The sequence below is a fragment of the Eriocheir sinensis genome, chromosome 8, assembly GCF_024679095.1.
Source record: "Eriocheir sinensis breed Jianghai 21 chromosome 8, ASM2467909v1, whole genome shotgun sequence".
Lineage (NCBI taxonomy): Eukaryota > Metazoa > Arthropoda > Malacostraca > Decapoda > Varunidae > Eriocheir > Eriocheir sinensis.
The window spans coordinates 23,197,218-23,223,316 of NC_066516.1; the positions used below are offsets into that span (position 1 = coordinate 23,197,218).

General features: G+C 45.3%; 1 protein-coding gene across 8 annotated transcripts in view; it reads left to right on the top strand.

Annotated features, from left to right (window-relative positions):
- LOC126995711 (endothelial PAS domain-containing protein 1-like) overlaps window positions 1-26,099 on the top strand; it is a 280,018-nt gene that overhangs the window by 160,499 nt on the left and 93,420 nt on the right. For all 8 annotated transcript variants that reach the window (XM_050855532.1, XM_050855535.1, XM_050855534.1 and 5 more), the window contains 3 exons: window positions 18-191; window positions 7,576-7,742; window positions 8,151-8,257. In XM_050855532.1, the coding sequence (XP_050711489.1) occupies window positions 18-191; window positions 7,576-7,742; window positions 8,151-8,257 (448 nt within the window). The remainder of the gene's footprint in view (window positions 1-17; window positions 192-7,575; window positions 7,743-8,150; window positions 8,258-26,099) is intronic.

A 26,099-nucleotide genomic window follows, 5' to 3' on the forward strand; every position in this document is an offset into this window, starting at 1 on the left:
GCGTCTCTCTGTTGCAGGAGGAGGTGATGGGCAGCTCGCTCTACCACTACACTAACATGGTGGATCACAGCGAGGTGGAGCAGCTCACATCCTTCAAGAACCCGCACCAGCCCCGCCGCGCTTTCCTCCGCCTCAAGTGCACCCTCACCTCCAAGGGCCGGTCCGTCAACTTCAAGAACGCCACCGACAAGGTCAGCACCACCACCATCACCACCCCATTGTGTTTTTCTTATTAATTTTCTTTATTTCATTTTTTTTCCTTTTCTTTCTTCCTTCCTCCTTCCTCCTCCATGTCGACTTTTCTCCCTCAAGTCTCGTTTAGCGCCTCGTAGCTTCCCTTATTTTCCCTTCCTTCCCACTTCCTTCTTCCAGTTGCCTCTTTTCCTCTTCCTTTTCCATAATTTTTCCTCCTTTCCTCATCCTTTCTTCCTCCTTTCCCTCCTTTCTTCCTCCTTTCCCTCCTTTCTCAAGTCTTATTTATCGCCAGTTTTCCTTATTTTCGTTCCCTATTCCTTTTTCCAATTGCGGTTTTTTTTCTCTCATTTTTTCCTTTTCCTTCTTCCTCCCTCCTTCCTCCTCCATGTCGACTTTTCTCCCTCAAGTCTCGTTTATCGCCTCGTAACTTCCCCTATTTTCCCTTCCTTCCCTCCTCCTCCTCCTCCTCCTCCTCCTCCTCCTCTCGCCTGACCTCCACAGTCTCGCCTGACCTCCTCAAAGGGACGGACGTTGACCTCGCTGCCCTACCGGCATCAAACCTTAACCTTGCTTTTCGCCTCGTCTGGTGAAACGACACTTGTTATTTTGTATGTAAATCGACTCCGTGTGTGTAAATCGACTCCGTGTGTTACATTTTAACGTCACAACTTTTGAAATCCGTTCATCCACGTTTTTAATTAACCGTTACTTAAATAGGCCCGTACGCCTTCTCAGAAATCGAACGACTAACTGTGCTTGTTTACTTGTCTTATTTAGCACCACTCAAACTAATTAATTAACGTCTAACTCAGTGCTGTGACGCGTCTAACTAGTGTTTGAAGTGTTGCGAGGATTACCTTACAGTGAGAGGACTTCCCTGCTACAGCCACGAGCGGTTAAGTTATTAATCGACTTTTTTGTGTTTCCTGTCTTTCCTCAGTAGGATTACAACTACACGACCTAACACAGCACCCAGTGAAAGACAGTGAGCTTCTTGTGTCTAACTAACGTAGAAAATCTGTCACTAACGTAGAAGTACAAAGCTTGACCCGTATACCAGCACACCTGTTTTGAAAAGGAGGAAAAGTTTAATCCCCCAGAGAATTTTAATCCCGGAGGGAAAACACGTGTGGGCCCTCATAGACGCCACACCTCAAACTCTCCCGCGTGACTCGACCGATTTAAAGCCGCCTCCCTCCAGGTGTTGACCTTAGTCCACGCGAATACAAAATTCATCTTAACTATAAAGCTCACCGATATATCGTCTTGCAACAGTAAATAAAAAAATAAAAAATAAAAATAAAAAAATAAAAAGAAGAAGTAATCATGCCGTCCAACTATTTCAATTGCTGTAATTGTTCAAAGAAATATGCTGCGATTCATTACCAAGCCAGCGACGCGATGTGTAGGTACTGTGTCTTAGACTTACGTATTCAGGCACTACAAACAACCAACGAGGATCTACAACGCTCCAATGCGTTACTCTGGGACATCGTGACGTCACACCCTCAACTCCCTTCTTCTTCTTCTTCTTCTTCTTCTTCTTCTTCTTCTTCTTCTTCTTCTTCTTCTTCTTCTTCTTCTTCTTCTTCGTCTTCTTCTTCTCCCTCTTCACCCTCCACCACCAGCACCGCCATCACCCCCGCCCCCTCCCCCACCCATCCTACCATCACCACCACCTACTCTTCCTCCTCCCCTTCCTCTTCCTCACTCTTCTCTTCCGCCCCTTCCTCCTCCTCCAACTCTGCCCCCTCCTCCACATCATCAACATCCTCCTCCTCTACTCCCCCCCAGCCAACCCCTTCTTCCTCTTCCTCCTCCTCCGCCTCTGACGCCTCCTCATACATTTCTTCTCCCCCCTCCTCCACATCCTCCTCCTCTACTCCTCCCCAGTCAACCCCTACCGCCCCTTCCTCCTCCTCCGCCTCTGTCCCCTCCTCCACATCCTCAACATCCTCCTCCTCTACTCCTCCCCAGTCAACCCCGTCCGCCCCTTCCTCCTCCTCCGCCTCTGCCCCCTCCTCCACATCCTCAACATCCTCCTCCTCTGCTCCCCTGCAGTCAACCCCTTCCGCCTCTTCCTCATCTTCCCTTGGCTCCCCCTTGTCCCTCTCCTCTACCAGCCCTCCTAACGCCTCCACGTCCAGTCGCCACCACACTCCTCACTACTCATCCATTAGACGCCACAAGACCATTCTTCCTGCTGTGGTCTGCGTAGATCAGACACAGTTTCGGGGCACAGACACGCTGAAAACATCTGTTAGACTTGTAGGGGACTCGCTGGTTAGAGGTCAATTAACGGAATTCTGCGGCAGGAATACAGAGACGCGGAGGCGTTATTGTATTCCGGGAGCCAAACTGGACGACATTACTTCAGCTGTCGATGCTGTCACGGAACTCGCGAAGGAAGACACAGTTTATTTGATTCACGCGGGGACAAATGACGTTCAGTCTACTCAAACTCAGGCCCTACTATCAAAATACCGTCAGGTCATTCGGCGTTACAAGACCAAGTCCCCTCACGTCATTGTCTCTGGAATTCTACCCAGAATCAACGCTTACGCCGGCTTCAACAGCAAAGCGAGCAACATCAATACTAGTCTGAAGGAAATTTGTGACGACGAAGGCGTGGCGTTTACAAACGCCTGGCACCACTTCCTTGAGCGCCCAGACTTGTTTTGGAACGATGGACTACATCTGAATGAGGTTGGATCGGCGCGTTTCGGGAGGCTTCTGGACGAGGCAGTGAAAAGCTTTTCGAAAAGCCTTTCAAAAAACGGCGGGCGAGGACGGGGCAAAGGCAGCCCTTGATCAACCAACCCGTAGCGTCAGTGCGACTCACAAGAAACTGTAACTAACCACGCCTCCGACAAGCGAACTGGTACAACTCGTCACGGCCACATTTCTATCATGTACACAAATGCACGTAGTTTAATACCCAAAAGGACGAAATTAGGGCGTATATTGCAACAGAGAAACCAGATGTGGTAGCCATCACAGAGACTTGGGCCAACTCTACCCATCTAGAATCCGAAATGTCATTCCCTGGGTACGAAAGCTTCCACAAAAGTCGAAAGCACAAGAAAGGAGGAGGTAGTTTGCTACGTAATACGTACACTCCCTGCCATAAAAATAGACAAACAGGACGCAGAGAAATACGATTCTGTCTATGTGGAAATAACCGCAAATAACAAGAAACTAACACTTGCAACCGTATACAGGCCTCCGAAACAACAGGCAGCCGATGACACTGCCCTCTACGAAGAGATTCACTCTCTAACACAAAGCAAGGAAGCAATTATAATTGGGGACTTTAATTGCCCTAACATTGACTGGGGACTGATGACTGGAGATCAAGAGGGTAACAGGCTTTTAGAAATGGTGGAGGATTCGTTCCTCACTCAAGTTGTAACTCAACCAACAAGAGAAAACAATCTGCTGGATCTGGTATTAGTAAGCGACCCCGACCTCATTCGCGACTGTACAGTTGGTGAGAAACTTAATGGGTGCGATCACCACTTAATCCGTTTTAATATCAACATATGTCACAAACTCGTAGATAATCCATCAGTGATACCAGATTACAAAAAAGGAAATTTCAACTTAGCCCGTGCACTGCTTCCCCTACGACCTGGGACCAACTTGGCATCACCGACAATACAATCGACAACGCGTGGAACGTCTTCAAAGATAAGCTGTTGCAAGTAGAGAAGGCTACAGTGCCTACGAAATCCAGGCGAGTAAATGGGGCCGTAGATCCACCGTGGATGACCAGAGAAATAAAAGGGCAGTAAACCTAAAAAAAGGAATTATAATTTGATGAAAGAGAATGCTACGGCCGAAGCCAGCACACAGTACCACAACAGCCTCAGAGCTTGTCGCAGCCTTATTCGGAGTAGCAAACGCAACTATGAAAAGCAAATAGCGCGCGAAATCAAAACTAACTCCAAGAAATTCTTCACGTACATAAGATCGAAAAAGAAAGTAAAATCCAATATTGGTCCCCTGACAGACGAGACTGGATCTGTAACTCAGGACAGTAAACAGATGGCCAGAATCCTCAACAGTAACTTCGCATCCGTATTCACAGTCGAGGACATCGAAACCATTCCCGAGAGCCCTGCCCCGCCGAGTGAGATCACGCCGCTGGAAATTGACTCAATATGCGACCATGAAGTAAAAATGTACTTGGATAAACTCGACACGAACAAGTCAACGGGACCCGACAGTTTGTCCCCGCGGTTATTAAAAGAGCTTAAACAACAAATACTGCAACCACTCACTACCATATTCAACCGGTCAGTTCAACTAAACAAGGTCCCGGAAGACTGGAAGATGGCGAACGTAACACCGATTTTCAAAAAAGGATACAAAAGCGTTGCATTAAACTACAGGCCCATAAGTTTGACATCAGTGGCAGGAAAAATACTCGAAAAGATTATTAGAGATAAACTTGTTAAGTTTCTAGAAAACAATAATGTAATCTCCGACACCCAGCATGGCTTCAGAAACAAGCGCTCCTGCCTAACGAATTTATTAGACTTCTTCCAAGGTATATATAAGAACTGGGATGCCCACATCCCCAGTGATGTTATATACCTGGACTTTCAGAAAGCCTTCGACAAGGTACCGCACGAGCGACTCCTTAAGAAACTGCACTCGGCGGGCATCAGAGCCAATCTGATCGCGTGGATAAGAGATTGGCTCACCGACAGAAAACAACGAGTACTACTCAACGGACAGCCTTCCGATTGGCTACCAGTCACTAGTGGAGTGCCTCAAGGGTCAGTGCTGGGACCCATCCTCTTTATCATATATATCAATGACCTAGAATCAGGACTGAAATCCACAATATCGAAATTTGCAGATGACACCAAGGTGGGTGGAGATGCCCTCACAAAGACCGACTGCGAAATCATTCAGAAAGACCTCAATCACATTATCGAATGGTCGGAAAAATGGCAAATGTCTTTTAATGTTGACAAATGCAAAGTCATGCACATTGGGTCCCAAAATAGTAACCACACATACATCATGAATGGGAGACCTCTGCAAGCGATGCAGGAGGAAAAGGATCTTGGAGTCACTATCAGCAGTGACCTGAAACACGCGAATCACTGTAAAAAGCATACAACAAGGCCAACATTATGCTCGGGTTCATAGCGAGGAACTTCGAGTGTAAAACACCAGACGTGATGCTATCCTTGTATAATTCCATGGTAAGACCGCACCTCGAGTATGCAGTGCAGTTCTGGTCTCCCAATTACAGAAAGGACATTGCTTTACTGGAAAGGATTCAACGACGCGCCACAAAGATGATTCCAACTTTCAGGGCTCAACCGTACGAGGAACGACTCAAGCGACTCAATCTCTTTACATTGGAGAAAAGACGCCTACGAGGGGACATGATTCAAGTCTTCAAGTATCTAAAAAAGTTCAATAACGTCGATTACTCCAAATTCTTTGAACTGCAAACCAACTCAAGAACTAGAAATAACGGTTTACCCATTCAGTCGAGTCGATGTAACACAGACATTGGAAGGAGTTTCTTTTCAAACCGAGTCATCCGCCACTGGAACAATCTTCCCTCAGAAGTAGTAAATGCGAATACCATCAACTCCTTCAAATATAGAATCGACCGTCATTTCGCTGCGTCAGGAGTAAACTGAATAACGAGGGGCTTCCATCTGCTCCTCAATATCGAGGTGCTTTCATCTGCTCACCAAGCCCCAAGTGGCGGTCGAGCAGATTAAATCACCCAAGCGGGCGACCTCGTAATGAGCCAATAGGCTTTCTGTTGCCTGCATTTCCATGTTTCCATGTTTCCATGTTTCCTCCTCCTCCTCCTCCTCCTCCTCCTCCTCCTTCTCCTTCTCCCCAGTGCGGTTTTTTTTCCACTTCTCCGTTTTTTCTCTCCTCCTTTTTTTCCTCCTTTAGTTCGTCTCCTCCTCCCCTAAGTTGCTTTTCTTTTTGCCTAATCTTCTCTTATTCTCTCTTCTTCTTCTTCTTCTTCTTTTTTCTCCTTTCTTCCTCCAGTTCGTCTTCTTTTGTCCCTCATGCTACGTTTATCGCCTCTTTGTCTTCCCTGATCCTCTCTTCCTTCCCTCCCCGTTCTTTCCTCTTTGTTTTCCTTATCTATTTTCCTCCTTTTTTTCCTCCTTCACATCTTTCCCTTTTCCTTCCTCCTCAAGCCTCGTTATCGCCTCTTAGCATCCCTTTCCTCCTCTCCTCTTTCTCCTTTCCTCCTCCCCCCCTCCTGCTCCTCCTCCTCCTCACAGTGACAATGTTCCTTATTAAGCTGCGTTTCTGTTTTACCTCAAGAGTTTCCCTTTTAGTTTTCCTTATACTTTCCTCCTTTCTCCCTCCTCCGGTTCAGTTCCTTTCCCTCCCTCCTCAACTCTCGTTTATCAGCTCTTAACTTTCTTTATTCTCTCTCTCTCTCTCTCTCTCTCTCTCTCTCTCTCTCTCTCTCTCTCTCTCTCTCTCTCTCTCTCTCTCTCTCTCTCTCTCTCTCTCTTCCTTCCACCTCCCTCGTGCGCCATTTCCTCCTCGTTTCCTTACTTTTTCCTTCGTCTCTCCCTCAAGCCATCTCGTTTATCGCCTCTTAGCTTCCCTTATCGCCTCTTCCTTCCTTCCTCCTTCGTCCCAGTGCGTTTTTTACCTCTTTGTTATCCTTTTTCTTTCCTCCCTTCTTCCTCCAATTAAGTTCACCTCCTTTTCTCCTCAAGTCTCGTTTATCGCCACTCAACTTCCCTTTCCTCCTCTTTCTTTCTCCTTTCCTCCTCTTCCTCCGCCTCAGTGCGTCTTTTTTCTTCCTTAAGCTGTGTTGTTTTTGTTTCTTTTACCATTTAACTGTAACTTCCCCTCCGTCTTCCATTGTCTTTAATCTTTTCTTGCTCTCCCAGTTTAGCTTCTACATTTTTTTCGCCTCTAAGTTCTCTGTTCGTTTACCTTTAATTTCTCCGTTTTCTCTATTCATTCCCACTCTCCTATCTTCCTCCGCTCCAGTGCTTCCTTTCCTCCTTAATTAAACCGCTTATTGCCCGTTTATATGCTTGTCTGTGTTAATTGTATTCATCCTTATTCTTTCCCTCATCTGGTGTTTTATTCTTGTCAAGCAAACCAACTAGCTAAATGTTTAACTATATATAACTAACTAGATAAATATTCGTGATTATTTAACTATCTATAACTATTTCTAAGTGGCCAACTGTGTATCAATATAACTAACTAGATAAAAATTTAACACCTGATCCTAACTTACTATTAAACTAACTAGCCAACTCTAACTAACTCACTATAAGTATCCAACTCTATTTACACCTAAACTCTCTAACAAACTGACTAACCAGGCTATTTATCCCGTGTGTCGGCCAACAGGTGGTGCAGGTGATCGGCGAGGTGGTGGGCGAGAAGGCTGAGAAGGCCTGGCTGGTGGCGCTGGCTATCCCGGTGCCGCACCCTTCCTACATAGAGTTCCCCCTCGACAAGCAGACCTTCCTCAGCAAACACTCGCTCGACATGAAGTTCATCTACGTCGATGCCAAGTGGGTTCCTGATGCCTGTTCTTTTGTTTGTTTGCTTGTGTCATTGGTCGATTAAACCCTGTTGTTGTCGTTAATGTTGTTGCTTCGTACCTACCTACCTATTCTACCAACCATTATACATACTTACTTATTTACCTACCTACCTACCTACCTACTTACATTACGTATATATCTACCTGACTTCCATTCCACTCACCTACTCACTATCTACTTACGTTCATTCTTTTCTTCATTTTTTCCTACTGCCTACCCACCTACATACCTACCCACATACCCACTTACACATCTTCCAGCCACGTTACCATCCCACTGCCTACTTATCCTCCTCCTTCCTTCCTTCCTTCCTCTTCCTTCCTCCCTCTCCCCCCTGCCTGCACCCCGCCCCCTAACTCTACTCCGGGGTTCCAGCGTGACGAGCTTCTGTGGCTACGAGTCGGACGAGCTTGTGGGTCGCTCCGTCTATGAGCTCCACCACGCCCTCGACACCATGCTCATTCAGGAGGCCTACAAGAACCGTGAGTACCTGAACCAGTCCTTTTTTTCGTCTTGTTTCCATGTATGAGTGTATGGTTCTTTTTTCGTCTCTTTCTTAGTTCTTTTCGTTCCTTTTGTTCTTTTTTGCGTATGCAGATATGGGGCTTTTTATTTATTTATTTTTATTCTTTTCATTTTTTGGGGGTGTATCATTCAGGTAGTCTTCCATTCATCCATGTCTCCGTCTTTCATAGTTGTGCGTGTGTGTGTGTGTGTGTGTGTGTGTGTGTGTGTGTGTGTGTGTGTGTGTGTGTGTGTGTGTGTATGCTTGTCTGTCTAAATGTATCTTTATTTATATACTTATGTGTGTTTTCCTGTCTGGCTGTATCTTTATTCATCTTTATCTAAGCCAACCACAGAGTCAACAAGCCACTACGTACACACTCCAAGGTCAAAGCGCTCAACACACCTGACTGACTCTTAATTAAGCCATTACGTAAACGAAACCGACTCGCAATCTCGCTATCTTAATGCGGCTACCTTCCCCGTCCTATCTCCCTTATCTCACCGCGGCCTCCCCCACCCCACGCTCTCTCTCTCTCTCTCTCTCTCTCTCTCTCTCTCTCTCTCTCTCTCTCTCTCTCTCTCTCTCTCTCTGATATCATTACTATTATGGCTGTTATTGTTGTTATTGTTATTTGTTTACGCACCGCCTGGCCACAGTAATTTCTCTCTCTCTCTCTCTCTCTCTCTCTCTCTCTCTCTCTCTCTCTCTCTCTCTCTCTCTCTCTCTCTCTCTCTGATATTATTACTTCTGCTGTTTTTTAATTTTTTTAATCGTGTAGGAACCTCATGGACACTGCAATTACGTTCTCTGGTTAGGCATCAGATGAAGGTATTGCCAGATTTTTTTTTAAACGTTGCAGTTGTATTTATTAACAGCTATGTGATTAGTTTATTTATATTTTCTAAGTTCATTTGGATATGACGAGGAAGGAAGGAAGGAAGGATGGATGAAGGGAGGGGTGAGAGATGTAGTGAGGATGGATGAATGGATGACTGGTTTTCCTCCTATGCCCTCAGTGGAATGGTGTGAGGAAGGACAGCGTAATAGTTGGATATGACGAGGAAGGAAGGAAGGATGGATGAAGGGAAGGGTAATAAGAGCTGTAGAGAGGATGGATGAATGGATGACTGAAATTCCTCCTATGCCCTCAGTGGAATGGTGTAAGGAATGACAGCAAAATAGTTGGATATGACAAGGAAGGAAGGAAGGATGGATGAAGGGAGGGGTAAGAGCTCTGGAGAGGATGGATGACTGGATGACTGATTTCCTTCTATGCCCTCAGTGGAATGGTGTAAGGAAGGACAGCAAGAGTAAAGGAGGAAGATAAGTTAGTTTACTGTTTGAAGGAGATAATAGGTACGTAAATGGATGGTGCTCTGTTCTCCGTGACTCCTGGTGGAAAATAGTGAAGGAGAGAAGAGCGAGAATAGAACAGGTAGAAAATTGGCGTTGATTTATCGTGTGTTTTGAGAAGATGGAAAGAAGAGAAAAATAAAAATGAGAGGAGATAGAAAAAGTAGAAATGCAGGAAGAAAGAAAGAAGTCTGTGAAGGAAGGAAGGAAGGAGAGAAAGGAAGGCGTAGGAGAGGAAAATAAAGGGTGGTAATTGGAGATGAAATGTGTAGAAGTGATAATGTTCAGAGAGAGAGAGAGAGAGAGAGAGAGAGAGAGAGAGAGAGAATTGAGTATGGGCTAGCATCCACGTTTTCTATGAGCAGTACAGTCAAAGTGAGAATGGGAAATCGTGCACCCTCCCTCCTCCTCCTCCTCCTGCTCCTCCTCTTTACCCCCATTTTATCCCCTCCACCTCCTCCTCCTCTCTCTCTCTCTCTCTCTCTCTCTCTCTCTCTCTCTCTCTCTCTCCCTTCCCTTATTCCCTTCTCCTATATTTCCTTCTATAATTATTAACCACTCTGTCTCCTCCTTATCCACTTCCTTTTCTTCTTCCCATTCTGACTCTCCCCTCCTCCCCCCCAATTCATATGCTCGCCTTTTCCTCTCCCTTTTTTTTATTCGCCTTCCCCCCCTTTGTCTTCCGTACCAGCGTGTTATGTAATGGGCCGAGGGCTGGTGTTTGGTTATCTCTCCAAGGCTGGGTAGGCTGGCAGATGCGTGAGGGAGGGGGGAAGGAAGGGAGGGAGAAAGGAAGGAAAGAAAAGGATAGGAAAGAAAAGGCATTTAACGAAGGAGTATCGAAAGGAATGAAAGGGAAGGAAGGGAGGGCGGAAAGAAGGGAAGGCAGAAGGAAGAAAGAAAGGAGTGAGAGAAGGTATAGGAAGGAAAGGAAACCAAAGGGAAGGAAGAATGGAAGGAAAGGAAGGTAGGAAGGAAGGAAGGAAAGATAGGAAGGAAAGGAAAGGAGGAAGTCAGGAAGGAAGAGTGAAAACGAAAGGAGGGACGGTAGGAAGGAAAGGAAAGAAAAGGAGGAAGAAAGGAAGGAAAGGTTAGGATAGAATAGGACAGGTAAGGAAAAGAAGGGAGAGGAAACGAAAGGGAAGGGAAGGAAAGGAGGAAGTCTGGAAGGAAGGAAGGAAGAGAAAGCGAAAGGAGGGACGGTAGGAAGGAAAGGAAAGAAAAGAAGGAAGAAAGGAAGGAAAGGTTAGGATAGGATAGGATAGGTAAGGAAAAGAAGGGTGAGGAAACGAGAGGGAAGGGAAGGAAAGGAGGAAGTCTGGAAGGAAGGAAGGAAGAGAAAGCGAAAGGAGGGACGGTAGGAAGGAAAGGAAAGAAAAGGAGGAAGAAAGAAAGGATAGGATAGGACAGGTAAGGAAAAGATGGGAGAGGAAACGAAAGGAAAGGGAAGGAAAGGAAGGGAGGAACGACGGAAAGAAGGGGAGACAAAAGGAAGGAAGGAAGGAAGGAAGTACAGGCGGCTTATGTAACGTAATACCAACCAGGAACTCTGTGGCCTGACCGGTTGGGTGAGGGAGGGGGACGGGGGGAGGGGGAATAAACAGTCATACCATAGTTTTAGGTTTATCATCCTCATAAAGAAGAGGTTTTATATGTGTGTAGTTTGTTTACGTATTTTTTATGAGCCAGTTTTGCCGATTGGGTCCTTTTGAGGTCACATGGACAGGACTTTTGTGGGTATTTTTTATTTTTTTTTATTCCTTAGTCGTTTGTATTATATCCTCTTCCTCCTCCTTCCTCCTCCTCCTCCTCCTCCTCTTCCTCCTCCTCTTCCTCCACCTCCAGCAACTTGTACTTCTGGATCTTTTTTTTTTTTTTTACCGGCGTACTTTCACAAAAATTCTCGGCCCCCTCAAAAGCAAAGCAAAACAAAACAAAGGAAAGGAAAGAACGGGAAGAGAAGGAAAGGAAGGGAGGGAGAACGGAAAGAAAGTAAAACAGAAGGAAGGTTGGACGGAAAGAAAGAAGGGAAGTAAGGAATTGGTCCCCCTAAAATCACCCAACATTTTTCCTCATACACATAACACTGCCACATCACCTGTAGTAGGGAAAATAACCCACGTAGGCCTAACCTAAAACCCGCATCCAGCAACCTCCATCTGTATCCCACGTCAGGAAGGAAAGAAGGAAAGAAAGAGTTGGTCCCCCCTTAAAATCACCTAACAGTTTTTTAATACATATAATACTGACACCACTTGTAAAATAAAGAAAAAAAGAAAGAAAACACTACGTAGGCCTAACCTAAAACCCGCATCTCGAAACCTCCATCTGTATCCCACAGCTGGAAGGAAAGAAGGAAAGAAAGAGTTGGTCCCCCTAAAATCACCTAACAACTTTTTAATACATAATACTGACACCACCTGTAAAAAAAAAATACGTAGGCCTAACTTAAAGCCCGCAACCTCCATCTGTACTCTCCCACGGCGCTTCCTCAAAAATAGCCTAAAACTGACTGGGGGGGAGAAAAAAAATCAACCTTGACAACCCTGTTTAATGCTTGCCTCCGCTCACTCACTTCCACCGCCGCTTAGCAACAGGTCCGCCCGGCGTCTATAGTATTCTTAGTTCCACCACCACCACCATCACCAGGAGCAGCAGCCGTACCGGACTAACCTGCCAACAGCCCGGCCATACAAGCACACCACGAAACATGAGAGAGAGAGAGAGAGAGAGAGAGAGAGAGAGAGAGAGAGAGAGAGAGAGAGAGAGAGAGAGAGAGAGAGAGAGAGAGAGAGAGAGAATGTGTGTCAGACATCGTAACTGACAGACAACAGAAGAATATCGTCCCGCGTAAAAGTGGCGCTATGTCCGTCCGTCTCGAAATTATGCTATGAATATTTTGTCTTAACGCGGCGTTGATGACATGGATAAGGCGTGGCGTGAGTGTGTCTGAGAGAGAGAGAGAGAGAGAGAGAGAGAGAGAGAGAGAGAGAGAGAGAGAGAGAGAGAGTTCTTTGTTCTATTCTTTCATTAACTGTCTCGTCTCCCTCCCTCAGTGTGTGTGTGTGTGTGTGTGTGTGTGTGCCAAAATAGCCGTAGGTTGGTGTTTGTGTATGCGTGGGTGTCTCTTTGTTGTTGAGGCGTGCGAGGAGAGGGAGTGGGCGGCGGAGGTAGCAGCAAGGCGCCTCGTGGATGTTTGTTTAGGGTCGCGTTAGGGTTACGGCGCTCCCTAAAAAGTCACCGCGAACTTCCCTTCCCTCTCTCCCTCCCACTTTCCCTTCCTCTTCCCCTTCCTTCCAACCTTCCTCTTGACATGTGAGGGTCTCCGCTCCTTCTTATTTTAGTGTTTCTTATCCTTCTTTTAATACTCCCTCCATCCCTTCCTTCCTTCCTATCTTCATTCATTCCTTTTATCACGTCTGGCTGTCCGCTCCTCCGTACTTTCTCCCCAATCCATCCCTCCCTCCCTTCTTTCCTTCCTTTCTTCCTTCCTTCCTTCCTTCCTTCCTTCCTTCCTTTCTTCATCCCTTCTTTCCTTCCTTCCTTCCTTCCTTCCTTCCTTCCTTTCTTTCCTTCCTCTCTTCCTCCCATCCTTCACCCTGACACCTGTGGCTCTCCCCTCTCCCATATATCATTATTTTTCATTACTCTTCCGTTAAAACATACTCGTGATTCTGACGTGTTTATTGTTAAGATTAATTATTGTAGAGTCGCCGACCTCGCTCAGCAGTCATCGCCCTCCCTCTCTTCCTCCCTCCCCTCCTTCGTGTGTGTCTGTATATCCCTGTGTTTGCTGTTTGTTTTTAATTTTGTTCTTGTATTCTTGTGCTTGTATGTTATTTTATCATTTTCGTTTTTCTTTGCTGTTTTTCCTTCCTTTCGCTTTTTTTATCATATTTAGCCATCTTTCCTTTTTTTATTCCTATTATTCCATCTCTTCGTGTTCTTTATATTCAAATTAGCCATCTATTCCTATTTTCTCAGTCCTACCTTTCCCTCTTTTCCCTGATGCACTTATGAACTAATTAACCTTTTCCACATGTTCCTCACCTTGCGTCTCCCTCCATAACCCCCACGACGAATCTTCTGAGAAAACATTAACTTGCTGTGCGTGTCGATGCTTTGGCACTCCGATGTAATTACAGGCGCTCACGAGTGTTATGTAACGTGTCCTAGGGCCGCTTTCACAGTCATTTTGTTTGTTTTCATCGTTACCAATGGCTGTTATCGCCGCTATAGTATTTCCACGTAAAACTGGCCGATGGGGTAGTGGCGGCTGCGGGGTTAGCCTAGCCCCGCACCTTACCACACATTCTCAACAGCTCTCCCTTCCTCTGCAGCCGCCACTACCCCATAGGACAGTTTCACGTGGAAAATTATAGCGTCGATCACCGCCATTGGTAACGATCAAAACAAACAAAGTGACTGAAAGCGGCCCTAGTCCCCCAGCACGAATTACACACTCGGTACACATAAAATTATCCTACGCCCTCATTGCCGGCAAGTATCTCGTCCATATTCATCGCAGCCTCGTTACTCTTGCGTTGATGTGTTGGTGTCACGCTTCCCTCGTACGCCTCCTCTCTGCTTCCTCCCACCCTTTCAGTCAACCTCTCTTCCCATCACCTTCCACCCTTCCACTTGTTTGTTCTTCCAGTCCTTCACTAACTTCGCTTTCCATCACCTCCCACCCGCCAACTTACGTACATGGTTCCTCTTAGCCCTTCACTAACCCCCTCATAAATACCTTGCGTCTTTAAAGCCCTTGACTCCCATCTCTTTGCACCTTTCCACCACCTCTTTGCTTCCTCCCTTCCATCAATCAACCTCTCATCCCATCACCTTCCACCCTTCCACTTATTTGTTCTTTCAGTCCTTCGCTAACTTCGCTTCCCATCACCTCCCACCCGCCCACTCACGTACATGTTTCCCTCCAGCCCCTCGTCCCATCACCTCCCACCCACCCACTCACGTACATGCTTCCTTCTAACCCTTCAACCCCCTCTTACTATGTCACCTCTTACCCTCCCACCTACATGCTTGCCTCCATCCCTTCACGAACCTAACACCCATCACCTCCTACTCTCCCACCTATGTTAGTCCTCCCAGTCCTTCAGTAACCTTGACCACCATCACCTAACACACTTCCACCCACCCCACCCACCCACACACCCCCACACACACACACACTTCTCTCCCCCGTCTAAACTTGGTTAATACGAAGCGGGAAAGTAAACCCTGAGCGGAATTATCACCAAGCCCGAATGGAGGAAACTTTCTGGTAATTGGAGGAGCGAGTCAGCGATAATCAAGATGGTGGGTGTGTCCTTGTGTGTGTGTGTGTGTGTGTGTGTGTGTGTGTGTGTGTGTGTGTGTGTGTGTGCGGGGGAGGACTAGATATTGTTTTTTTTCCTTGTCTTTTTCACTTCTCCAGTCCTTCAATTCATCATTAACCACATCCTTAATCTTTTCCTCTACCTTTACACCCACACTCTGCTGCTTTGGACGATGTATTTATTATCTCTAACGCTGTATTCTTTTCCTTTTACTTTTGTCTCCCTTGCAAATATTAATCAAGCCGTCCTTCCTTTTATTGAGTGGCTAGAACCGTAATTTATCTGCCTCGTCCATTATTTACCTAACATTCATAACACACTACTTTCACAGGCATATTTTTTTCCGCTTAATCCTTGCATATAAAAACAACGGAAAGAGAAAACACACACACACACACACACACACACACACACACACACACACACACACACACACACACACACACACACACACACACACACACACACACACCTCCATTACGTTTACCCTCAATCGGGTTCCGTGAATTCTCTAATGAAGCTAATACAACACCATTACGAACGCACACACACACACACACACACACACACACACACACACACACACACACACACACACACACACACACACACACACACACACACACACACACACGCACCAACCTTCATTACGTTCCTTCCCATCCCGTTGCTGCGTCCCGCCTGAGCCTGGCTGATAAATTATACGCCACTTCGCTTCCCGCCCCCCGCCCCTCTCGTCTACCCAACAACCCTTCACCCTCCTCACACCCTCGTCCCGGAAGGTCATGGGGCTGAATATGGGGATGGGAGAGAAGCAGGAAAAGGGAGGAAAGATGAATGGAAGAAAAGGAAGGAAAGAAGGGTAAAATGAGAGGGAAACAGAAGAAAAAGAAGGAGAGAATCACTGTAGAGAAGGATGGAAGGAAGGAAAACTAAGGGAGATGGAGAGAAAAGACAAAGAATGAGATAGTGATGGGAAAGGTGAGAGAAGAAAGTAAGGAGAGAAGAGTAGGAGGAAAGAAAGGAAAAGAAGGGCGAAGTGAGAGGAAAGGAGAAAGAAAGAGGAAACAGGGATGGTGGAGAAAAGAGGATAGGAAACCGAAAGGAGAGAGAAAGAGAAGAAAGGGAGGATAGAAGGAATGCCGGAAAGACAAGAAGATAGGAAAGTATTAAAAGAAAAGACGTAGCTATTGAGAACGAAGCAGGGAGGAAGAAAATGATGGAAAAGGAGAGGAAAAATATGAAATATGAGTGACTAAAGAGAGAGATCCTAACACCCTCACCCCGGTAGACCTGATGATGGGAGTGAATACTATCTCAAGAGGATCCAACTCTTATAAACCCCGACTATCTTCGCACTGCCATGGAAACAGGACAAGTAGCTTAGTTTGAGTCTTTTGTGGCTCCGGGTGAGTTTCCATTCCGGGAAGAAAAATAGGCTGCTGATATTCCGGGAAGGTTGAGCGCTGAGAAAGAAGAGAAACTGTTTAGAAAAGGTGCTTAGGTGACCATCCTGCCGCCTGTCTTTTGTTGCGAGGTGACAGTGTGGAGAGTGAAGGAGAAGTGTTGGTTTTAAGTGTTTATATTCCAAGGTTGCTGTGTGGAGGGTTAAGGAGAACTGTTGGTAAGATGCATTACTGTTTGTCCCGTTTTTTCGACCTCTTTGATTGCGAGTTTCTTGTGTGGAGAGTGAAGGAGAACTGTTGCTTTTTCAGTGTTTGTTTTTTTAAGGTTGCTGTGTGGAGAGCTAAGAACTGTTGATAAGAGATGCGCCATAATTCGTCTATTTAATCGTGTATTGAAAGATGTGAAAGGGGAACTGTTAATAGATGATGCCTTACTCTCCATCCTGCTTTCTCGTTTTTTTTTTTTTTATGTAACTGTGTGGAGAGTGAAGAAAACCTGTTGATAGATGATCCCTCACTCTCCATCCTACTTTCTTGCATTTTTCATTATGAGTCCTGAGTTGCAAGTTAAGATAAATCGTTTGTAGAAGCTGCCTCAATCTCCATCCTGTTTCCTCGCGCGTTTTTCACCCCAAGGTCACTAGAGTTAAGGGAAGCTGTTGAGAGGCCAGATACCCCTCACACATCAACCTGCTCCTCCTCTCACATTTTTCCCTTCCGTGATGATGGGTCGTTAGGTGACAGGCATTCAAGGGGAAATGAAAGGTGTGGGGGTGGTGGTGGTGGTGATGTTTGTAGAGGCTTCCTGTGTACAGCCACCTGCGTGAAAGAGTCTTTTGTCAAGTGTGTTTACTTTTGTGTCGTCGGCAGCTGGGAAGGTAAAGATTGGGTGACGCGGCGTGGGTGCTGAATTTTTTTTTTTTTCATGTTTTAGTGAAGTTGAAAGGCTGAACAATAAAAGGGAAACCAAACCTGTGACATGCTGCTCCTCTAAAGTGAACTAAAAGGGTGGTTCAGAACTATATAGGTGGTTTGAGTTCGCGGGATTAATTTTCATTTTAGAAGTAGAGTGAGCTATAGGGAGGAGACCAAGGCATGACAAAAAATCGGGAAAAAAAAAAGAGAACAGAAGAGTAAAGGTTATTTTAAAGTTACGTTGTGAGTCACGGGGGTTCACGTTCTCAGGATTTTATTTATTTATTTATTTAGTTACGAAGGACAGGGAGCTAAAGAAGACCAAGGAAGGAACGAAAAAAAAATGTAAAATTCAGCACATGTGGGAACAGCGATTAGCGTTTTTTTTTTTTTTTAACACCTTTTTTGTTGTCCTTGAGCTGTTTCCTTTTCTGTAAAAAAAAAAAAAAAAAAAAAAAGTGTACAGAGAAGAGTAATGATTGTTTAGGTTAGGTTCTGAGGTACGGTGGTTCAAGTTCATGGGGGTATTTTTTCACTTCAAAGACCAAGGAGAACAAGGGAGCAACAAGCACCGACAACAAAGGAGTAATGATTGTTAGGTTAGGTTATGATGCACGGTGGTTGAGGTCAGCTGTGGTGTGGGTGACGAGAATGAGCGGTCAGAGAGGCTTACCAATGGTTGAGTGGCCGCCTCGTCCTGCTGGCTCGTGGCTCACCTGTCCGTGCCTGGCTCCTGCTGGGGACTTCAAACGGAGGTGTGTTCCTTTGACATTCCTTTGTGTTGATAGCTAAGACATCAGTTCCCAGCGAGGACTTGACCGGCGGTTTGCCAATTGTAGTGTTGTTTCCAAGAAGAATAGCGTGATTTTTTTTTACAGCAAAGGAGACAGTTCAAGGGCATAAAAAAAAAGAAAACAATAATGAAAAAAAAAAAAGCCTGCTACTTATTGCTCCTTCAAAGAGTGCAGAGGAGTGGCCGAAAGAGAGGTCAATTTCATAGTAATTACCTGGTACTCCAATAATTGTGTGATGATTAATTGGCGGTGCGGCAGGAAAGTGAATTACCTTGTTTCAATAATTGCTGTATCAATTAGGGGCAAGGCATAACGCTATCAGAGTAATTAGAGTGAATGCACAGACGGCTTGATATTGAAGTTGTAGTGTTTGTTGACATACGAAAAGAATAGCTGATGATTAGTGGAGATACGAAAAGATTAGCTGATGATTAGTGGAGATAGTGTCGACGTAATAATTATAATTCTGATTAAAAACACACGACATGCAATAAAATACAAAAAAAATATAACTTGTAACTAGTAGAGAAATTGGCGACTTCACTTTTACAATCTCGGTTAAAAAAAAATATGAAAAGAATACCTTGTGATTTGTAGTGATAGTGGCGACTTAATCATCACAATCTTACTTGAGAAACCTAAAAAGAAAACATGTAATTAGTGGAGAGTTCTTCGGGTCACCATCATCAGCCCTCCCTTGTTGACACCCACAAAGCACTCACTCACCGCCCCGCCTCGCCGCCCGTCTCGCCAAGTAAACAAGCTCCAATCCACTCCGCCCCAGCCTCATAACGCGGCGGGCAGCGAGGCCACTAGGGGCGGTGGTCAGGGAGGGAGTGCGTGCAGACTAAAACACGGTCGCCAGTAGTGCAGTTCGGCCTGGGACTTCATGGCGAGGAATGAAGTGAAGGAAGACCACGAGAGAGAGAGAGAGAGAGAGAGAGAGAGAGAGAGAGAGAACATATGAGTAACATCCAATATTGTAACAAGAAGTGATGGATGAGGGGGAGAGAGGAGAACCGAAGGGAGAGAGAGAGGGAGGGAGAGAGAGGTGGAGGAGGAGAAGCAGAAGCAGAAGCAGAAAGAAAATAAGGAGGAAAATAAGGAAGAAAACAAAAATGAGAGAGAGAGAGAGATCACCCCCCACCCCCCATTCGTAGCACAAGTGTGGGATGAGAGTCTCGCGAGTAACGATCTCACACTACAAAAGAGAGAGAGAGAGAGAGAGAGAGAGAGAGAGAGAGAGAGAGAGAGAGAGAGAGAGAGAGAGAGAGAGAGAGTGCATTAATTTGACTTCTCCCTCTCTCACGCCTGCATAGATCCGTGTTAGCCGCTGGTCCATCGGAAGGGCTTCGTCCATTAACTTGGTAATGATCTCTTGACCTCACCCTCTCCCCCTCATCCCCGTCCTGAGGCTGTGGAGGAGATGGAGGGAGAGAGAAGACAAGGGAGGAGAGATAAGAGAGAAGAAAGAAGGGACGAGAGAGGGCAGGAGGGAAAGAGGAAGAGAAAGAGAGGAAAATAACAAGGAGACGGATGGGAGAGAAGAAAGGAAGGAAGAGGGAGAGCGAAGAAATGGAGGAGAGAGGAATCTGAGAAAAGGGAGGGAAGGAGAAGAGAGATTGGAGAGAACGATGGACGGTAGGAAGGGCGAAAGGGGAAGGAAAAAGAAGACCAAGGAGGGAGGGATCGAAAAGAAGGAAGAAGGGAGATGTAGAGAAAAAAGGAAGGAGGGAGTAATCGGAGAGCAGGAAGAATAGAAGAGCGAGGGAGGAAAGGGGAAAAGAAAAACGAGGAGAGAGGAAAAGCGAGGGAGGAAAGGGGAAAAGAAAAACGAGGAGAGAGGAAAGTAAAAAAAATAAAACACGTAGCTATTGATAATGAAGTGGGGAGGAAGATAATGACGGAGATGACAAAAATATGTGTGACTGAGGAGAGAGATCGTTAGGGAAAGAGTTAAGAGAAAGGGAAGGAGAGGCAAAGGAAGGAAGGAGGGACGAAAGGAGAAGTGATAAAAAGAGACAAATTGACATAAAAATAAGAACGAGGATGCCGAGGGAAGAGAAGCAACATTAAGGACGAACTGAAGAGAAAGGGAAGGAGAGGAAGAGAAAGGGAAAGGGAAAACAAAAACAAAGGAGGACGCTGAAAGAAAAGGGGAACGAGAAGAATGCGCGAAGGGAGAGAAAAGTAAGAATAAAGTAAGAGAGAGAGAGAGAGAGAGAGAGAGAGAGAGAGAGAGAGAGAGAGAGAGAGAGAGAGAGAGAGAGAGAGAGAGAAATAGAGAGAGAGAGAGAGAGAGAGAGAGAGAGAGAGAGAGAGAGAGAGAGAGAGAGAGAGAGAGAGAGAGAACATGTATGCGAGGTTTCTGCCGACTAGCGTAGTAAGTGAAAAGTGGCATGCCGGAACCGTAGACTTTTGTGGTGCTCGGTGATGTTATTTTAATTTTATTTTTTATTATTATTTTTTTTTTTTTAGTCGTTGCTTTTGTTGTTGTTGGTGGTGGTGGTGGTGATTATGGTGGCGGTGGCGATAGTGGTGGGGGTGGTGATATATCTATTCCCGAAGATGGTGTAGGTGATGGTTCCAAAATCACTACCAGACAACACAAAGATTACCACTGTCACCAACACCACCACCAACACCACCACCTCCACTATTAGCACCACCACCAACATCAACAATAACAACAACAACAACTACAACAACTTCAGCACCACCACCACCACCACAATTTTCACTACCGCCACCACTTTCACCACTACCACCAACCACCGGGAAAATCGAGGGGGCGCTCCAGGAGAGGTCAAAGGTCACGGCGCCGCCACCACTCCGGCTATTTGCGCAGCTGCTGGTTGCTGGGCGGGCGGCGGCGGTGGGGGCGGCGGCGCGTGGATGAACGGACGGTGGCGGCGGATGGGCGGGCGGGCGGCGGCGGGTCGACACGAGAGAAAGAGAAAGAGAAGGAGAGGGGGGGGGGGAGAATACGTAAATGCAAGAGAAATAGTGAAAGATAGAAGTAAATAAGGGATGATAAAAGAGAAGGAAGGGAGACTGGGATAAAATAATGACGGAAGAATATAAGGAAAGAAGGAGGGAAGAAAGAAACAAGAAAGAGTAAGGAGAGAAAAAAAAGAAAGGGTATTAGTTGCAGTCAGTGCCGTGAGGGATTAAAAGAAAGAGAGAAGCAAGATTAGAAAGAGGGACAGAAAGGAACAGTGGAATATAGAAGGAGAAGGAAAGGAAGGGAGGAAGAGTAGTTAGGGTATCGCGGAAAAAGAAGATTGCAAGGAAGGACAGAAGAGGAGAATGTATGAGGAGAGGAAAGAAAGGAAAAAGAAGATGGGAGGAGGAGGAGGAGGAGGAATTCAATAGTGTCTCTTGGACAATAAAAACCGGAAAAAAATAAGAAAATAAAGATTGGTTGGGAGGAAAGGCACAATATAAGAGGTAACTCGAGGGTGTCTTATGTGAAAAATGTGACTGATGCAGAGAAAATAAGTTTGTGAAAGAATGAATGAGTGGGAGGAAGGGGAAGGGAGAGAGGATGAGTTTGGAAGGGAGAGAGATGGAAGGAAGGGAAGAAGTGTGTGTGAAAAAGGAGAAGGGAACGAGCCAAACCAAAAAGAAAGCAAGTATGAAAAGAAAAGAAGAAAGGAGAAAACAGGAAAGGGCAGGACGATGAAAATATATAACTGAAACAATAAAATGAACAAACGAATCAACAATATAAATGATTGAAGGGAATGAAAAACCAAAGAGCGGGGGATAAAGGGTAAAGGAGACGGCATAAATGGGAGGGCTAGCCAGCGCCTCCAGGGAAATTAGCGCCCCTTTGTGTTCGGGGGTCAGCGCGCGTGTGTGTGTGACGGGGGCGAGGTGCGAGAAGGGGAGCAGCGGAGGAGCCTCACGCCGAATTCTCAAACAGCTCGAAGCTTATACACCTACGTTTGATTGGCGTTGGCAGAAATTGCATCAGTATTTCCATTGGCACTTTTATGAGCCTAGTGATAATTTGACAAGGCTTCTACACCTTGAACGTAAAATACACTCACGAGAAGCCAACAACTAACCTCCTTTGTGGCCTTGGGAAATAGGAATAGGCGTTGATAGAGTTTGTGTTAGTATTTCCATTGGCATTTTTATGAGGCTAGTGATAATTTGACAAGGCTTCTACACCTTGAACGTAAAATACACTCATGAAAACCCAACTAACCTCATTTGTGGCCTTGGGAAAAAAGCGTTGATAGAGTTTGTATTAGTATTTCCATTTGTAGTTTTATGAGGCAGTGATAGTTTGACCAGTCTTTTGCACCATGGACGTGAAAAACATACTTGAGAACCCGACTAATCTCCTTTGTAGCCTTGGGAAATTGTTCTTCAGAGGCCCGAAAGCGTCTGACAATATGGACCCAGACCCGAAGGAGCCGTGAAAGTGACGAGGAAAGGCGAACATAGAGGGGAAAGGAAGGCTCGTTTAGTAGGCCTGGCGTTGGGGTGGGAGAGGGAGGACGGGGAGTAAGGTCAGACGAGAGAGAGAGAGAGAGAGAGAGAGAGAGAGAGGGCGTCCTGCGTAGCGTCGCCTCGCCACTGTTTGTCCTTCGCCGCCCGAGCCTGAGACGATGAAGCTTCTTTATGACTCCCAGGGGCGGGGGGCGGAGAGAGAGAGAGAGAGAGAGAGAGAGAGAGGGATGAGATAGAGGAGAAGAATGGGCGTCTTGGGAGGCTAAGAAGATAGGCGTATGGAGGAGGAGGAGGAGGAGGAGGGAATAGTATATAGGTCAGTGGAAGCAGCAGGAGAAAGGAGAAAAGGAGGAGGAGGGGGGTGGGGGTGGCAAAGGGATGTATGTATGTATGTTAATGAGTGTGTGTGTGTGTGTGTGTGTGTGTGTGTGTGTGTGTGTGTGTGTGTGTGTGTGTGTGTGTGTGTGTTTATTTGCTTTTTAATGCTTTTGATCCCCTTCCTCTCCCTCCTAATCCTTCCCCTCCCTCCCTCTCTCCCTCCCTCCCTGTCTGTCCTTTCTCTGCCTCATTTTTCTCGCCATTTTCTTCTTTTGGTTCCTTTCATTTCTTTCCCTCTGTCTTTCCTCCTTTTTATTCTTTTAATCTCTTTTCTTTATGCAATATTATTCATTTTTCTTTCCTTAATTTCTCTTCCTTTTCTTTCCTTACTTTCTCTTCCTTTTGTTTCCTCTTCTTTTACTTCATATATTTTTTCTTCTCTCCATTCTTTCTTGTAGACATTTCCTTCCTTTCTCATCATTTACACCTCTCCTTTCCCTCTCCCTTTTCCTTCCTTCATTATCTCCCTCCCTCCCTCCCTCCCCATCTCCTTCCCTCCTTCCCTTCATTCCACGTCCCTATCTTTCATCATTCCCCTGATACCTTAGTCCTTACGTTGGCCTCATCTCTCTCTCTCTCTCTCTCTCTCTCGTTCTTTCTTTCTTTCTTTTTCTTATTTTCTATCTTTCATTCTTTCCTATGCTTTTTCTTTTTTCTTTTTTTTTCCTCTCCCTTTCTGTCTTCCTCTCTTTGTCTCTTTCTCTCTTTCTTTCTGCCTCTTTCTTTCTTTCTTTCTTTCTTTCTTTCCTTCCTTCCTTCCTCTCTCTCTCTCTCTCTCTCTCTCTCTCTCTCTCGCTCTCTCCCCATAATCCGGCTCTATTTTCAGACATAATCCCCTTACATAAGTTCTGCACACGTTCCGACATCCTTTTATTTTCTACTTTCCTTCTACCTTCGTCTGTATGTCTTTCTATCTGTATCTATCTATACTGTCCATCTGTCTGTCTACCTCTTTGTTTGTTTGTTTATCTGTATTTGTCTATTTCTCTGCCTTTTTGTTCATATACGTATTTTGTCTATTGCCTATTTATTTTGTCTATTATCTATATGATCTATTTATTTATTATCTTTATTCTATTATCTCGAAACCATGAAAGTCCGTCCCATGCGCTTCTTTGTCTTCTTTTCGTTCTTCTGTACTTAGGCCTATCCATTTTTTCGATCTTTGTCTTTCTGTATATATTTTTGTTTGTTTGTTTATGTTTATCTCGCGACTGTTTGAAATTCCCCTCCGCTTCCCTATCTTCTTTTCTCCTTTGTCTATCTATCTATCTATCTATCTATCTATCTATCCTCTTCTCTTTTTTATCTCCGTTCTCCTTTCCGCCCCTTGACCATTCATAACGATTAGCTCCTCCCCCCTTATTACCAACTCAACTGCTACTACTACTACTACTACAACTACTACTACTACTACTACTAATAATAATAATAATAATAATAATAATAATAATAATAATAATAATAATAATAATAATAATAATAATAATACAACTACAACTACAAAGCTAAAAATCAATGTTCCTCACCCACGAATAGGAGGAGTAGTAGGTCAGTGCGTCGGGAAGGAGGAGGAGGAGGAGGAGGAGGAGGAGGAGGAGACAAAGCAATATGGTGGACTGAGTAATGGAAAACGGATTTGTAAGAGAGAGAGAGAGAGAGAGAGAGAGAGAGAGAGAGAGAGACTCACATGTATCCCACTCACGAACTGATAAACTCACTCCCCCCTGCTCTCTCTCTCTCTCTCTCTCTCTCTCTCTCTCTCTCTCTCTCTCTCTCTCGAAGCAAAGTCCTTTTACCCAAATCTGCTTTTATATTCTTTCTTCCCTTTTTCTTCCTCCTCTTCCTCCTCCTCCTCCTCCTCCTCCTCCTCCTCCTCCTAAAAGTCTCCATGATTATGTCAGCGCCACGAGCCCCTCTTCCCCTTCCCTTCCCCTTCATTCCCCTTCACCTCTCTGACCTTTTGCTTCCTACCCTCCTCTTATATCCTCTTGTTTTGCCTCTCTCTCTCTCTCTCTCTCTCTCTCTCTCTCTCTCTCTCTCTCTCTCTCTCTCTCTCTCTCTCTCTCTCTCTTCTATCAAATTCTCATGTTGTTTTGCTCTTTTTCTCCTCTGTTCATTTGTCATCCTTTCATTTTTGTTATTCTCCTTTCCCTCCCTCTTTCTTCTTTTATTTTTAGTGTCCTTTTTTTATTAAGTCGTGTTGTTTTGCTCTTTTCCCTTCTCTACTTTCCCCTTCGGCTCTCTTTCTCTATCCTCCTTTTCTTTTTATTATGTTTTACCTCGTTTTTTTCCCCCTCTAGTTTATTATTCTTCTCTTATATGTCCTTGTTTTGCCCTTATCATTTCTCCCTCTCTCCTATGTCCTATTCCTTCATCTTCCCTTTCTCCTTCTTGTTCCTATTCTCTTTTCCCTTCCTTCTCCCCTCTTCTCCAATTATTTCATTCTCATTTTTAGTTTGTATCTTTTCACTCATGTCCTCCTTCGTCTGTTTTCTCCCTCTTCATCCTCCGCTTCCTCTTCTTTTCCTTTGCCTTCTTCTACTCTCTCTCCTCATCACTTCTCTGGCTTTTAATTTCTTCTCCCTTCCTACATGTTTTTTTTCCTTTTCTTCATCTCTCTCTCTCTCTCTCTCTCTCTCTCTCTCTCTCTCTCTCTTCCTCCTATTCCTGTTCGTCTGCTTCCCCTCTCCCTCCTTTCCTCCTCATTTCCCTTATCTTCCCTGACCTTTAATTTTCTACCCCTCATCCTGGTAATCTTCCTTTTTCCTTCCTCTCCTGCTGGCCTGGTCGTCGTCTTCTTTTCTTTATTATTATTATTATTATTATTATTATTATTATTATTATTATTAGTTTTTTCCTGTGATGTCCTTCCCCTCTCCCTCCCCTTCCTTCTCATTTTTTACTTTCACATTTTTCCTCCTTTTTCGTCCCTTACTTCCTCTTGCTCTTCTCTCTCTCTCTCTCTCTCTCTCTCTCTCTCTCTCTCTCTCTCTCTCTCTCTCTCTCTCTCTCTCCTTCCTCTTCCCCTTTCCCCTCCCTTCTCCCCTACTCACTCCCCCTTCCCCTTCTCTTCCCCTCCCTGGTCTTGTAAACTAATTACTAACGATTGCTTTAACTCTGGCTTGTCAGGGGGGAGGGAAGGGAGGTTGGGGAATTGAGGGATGGGG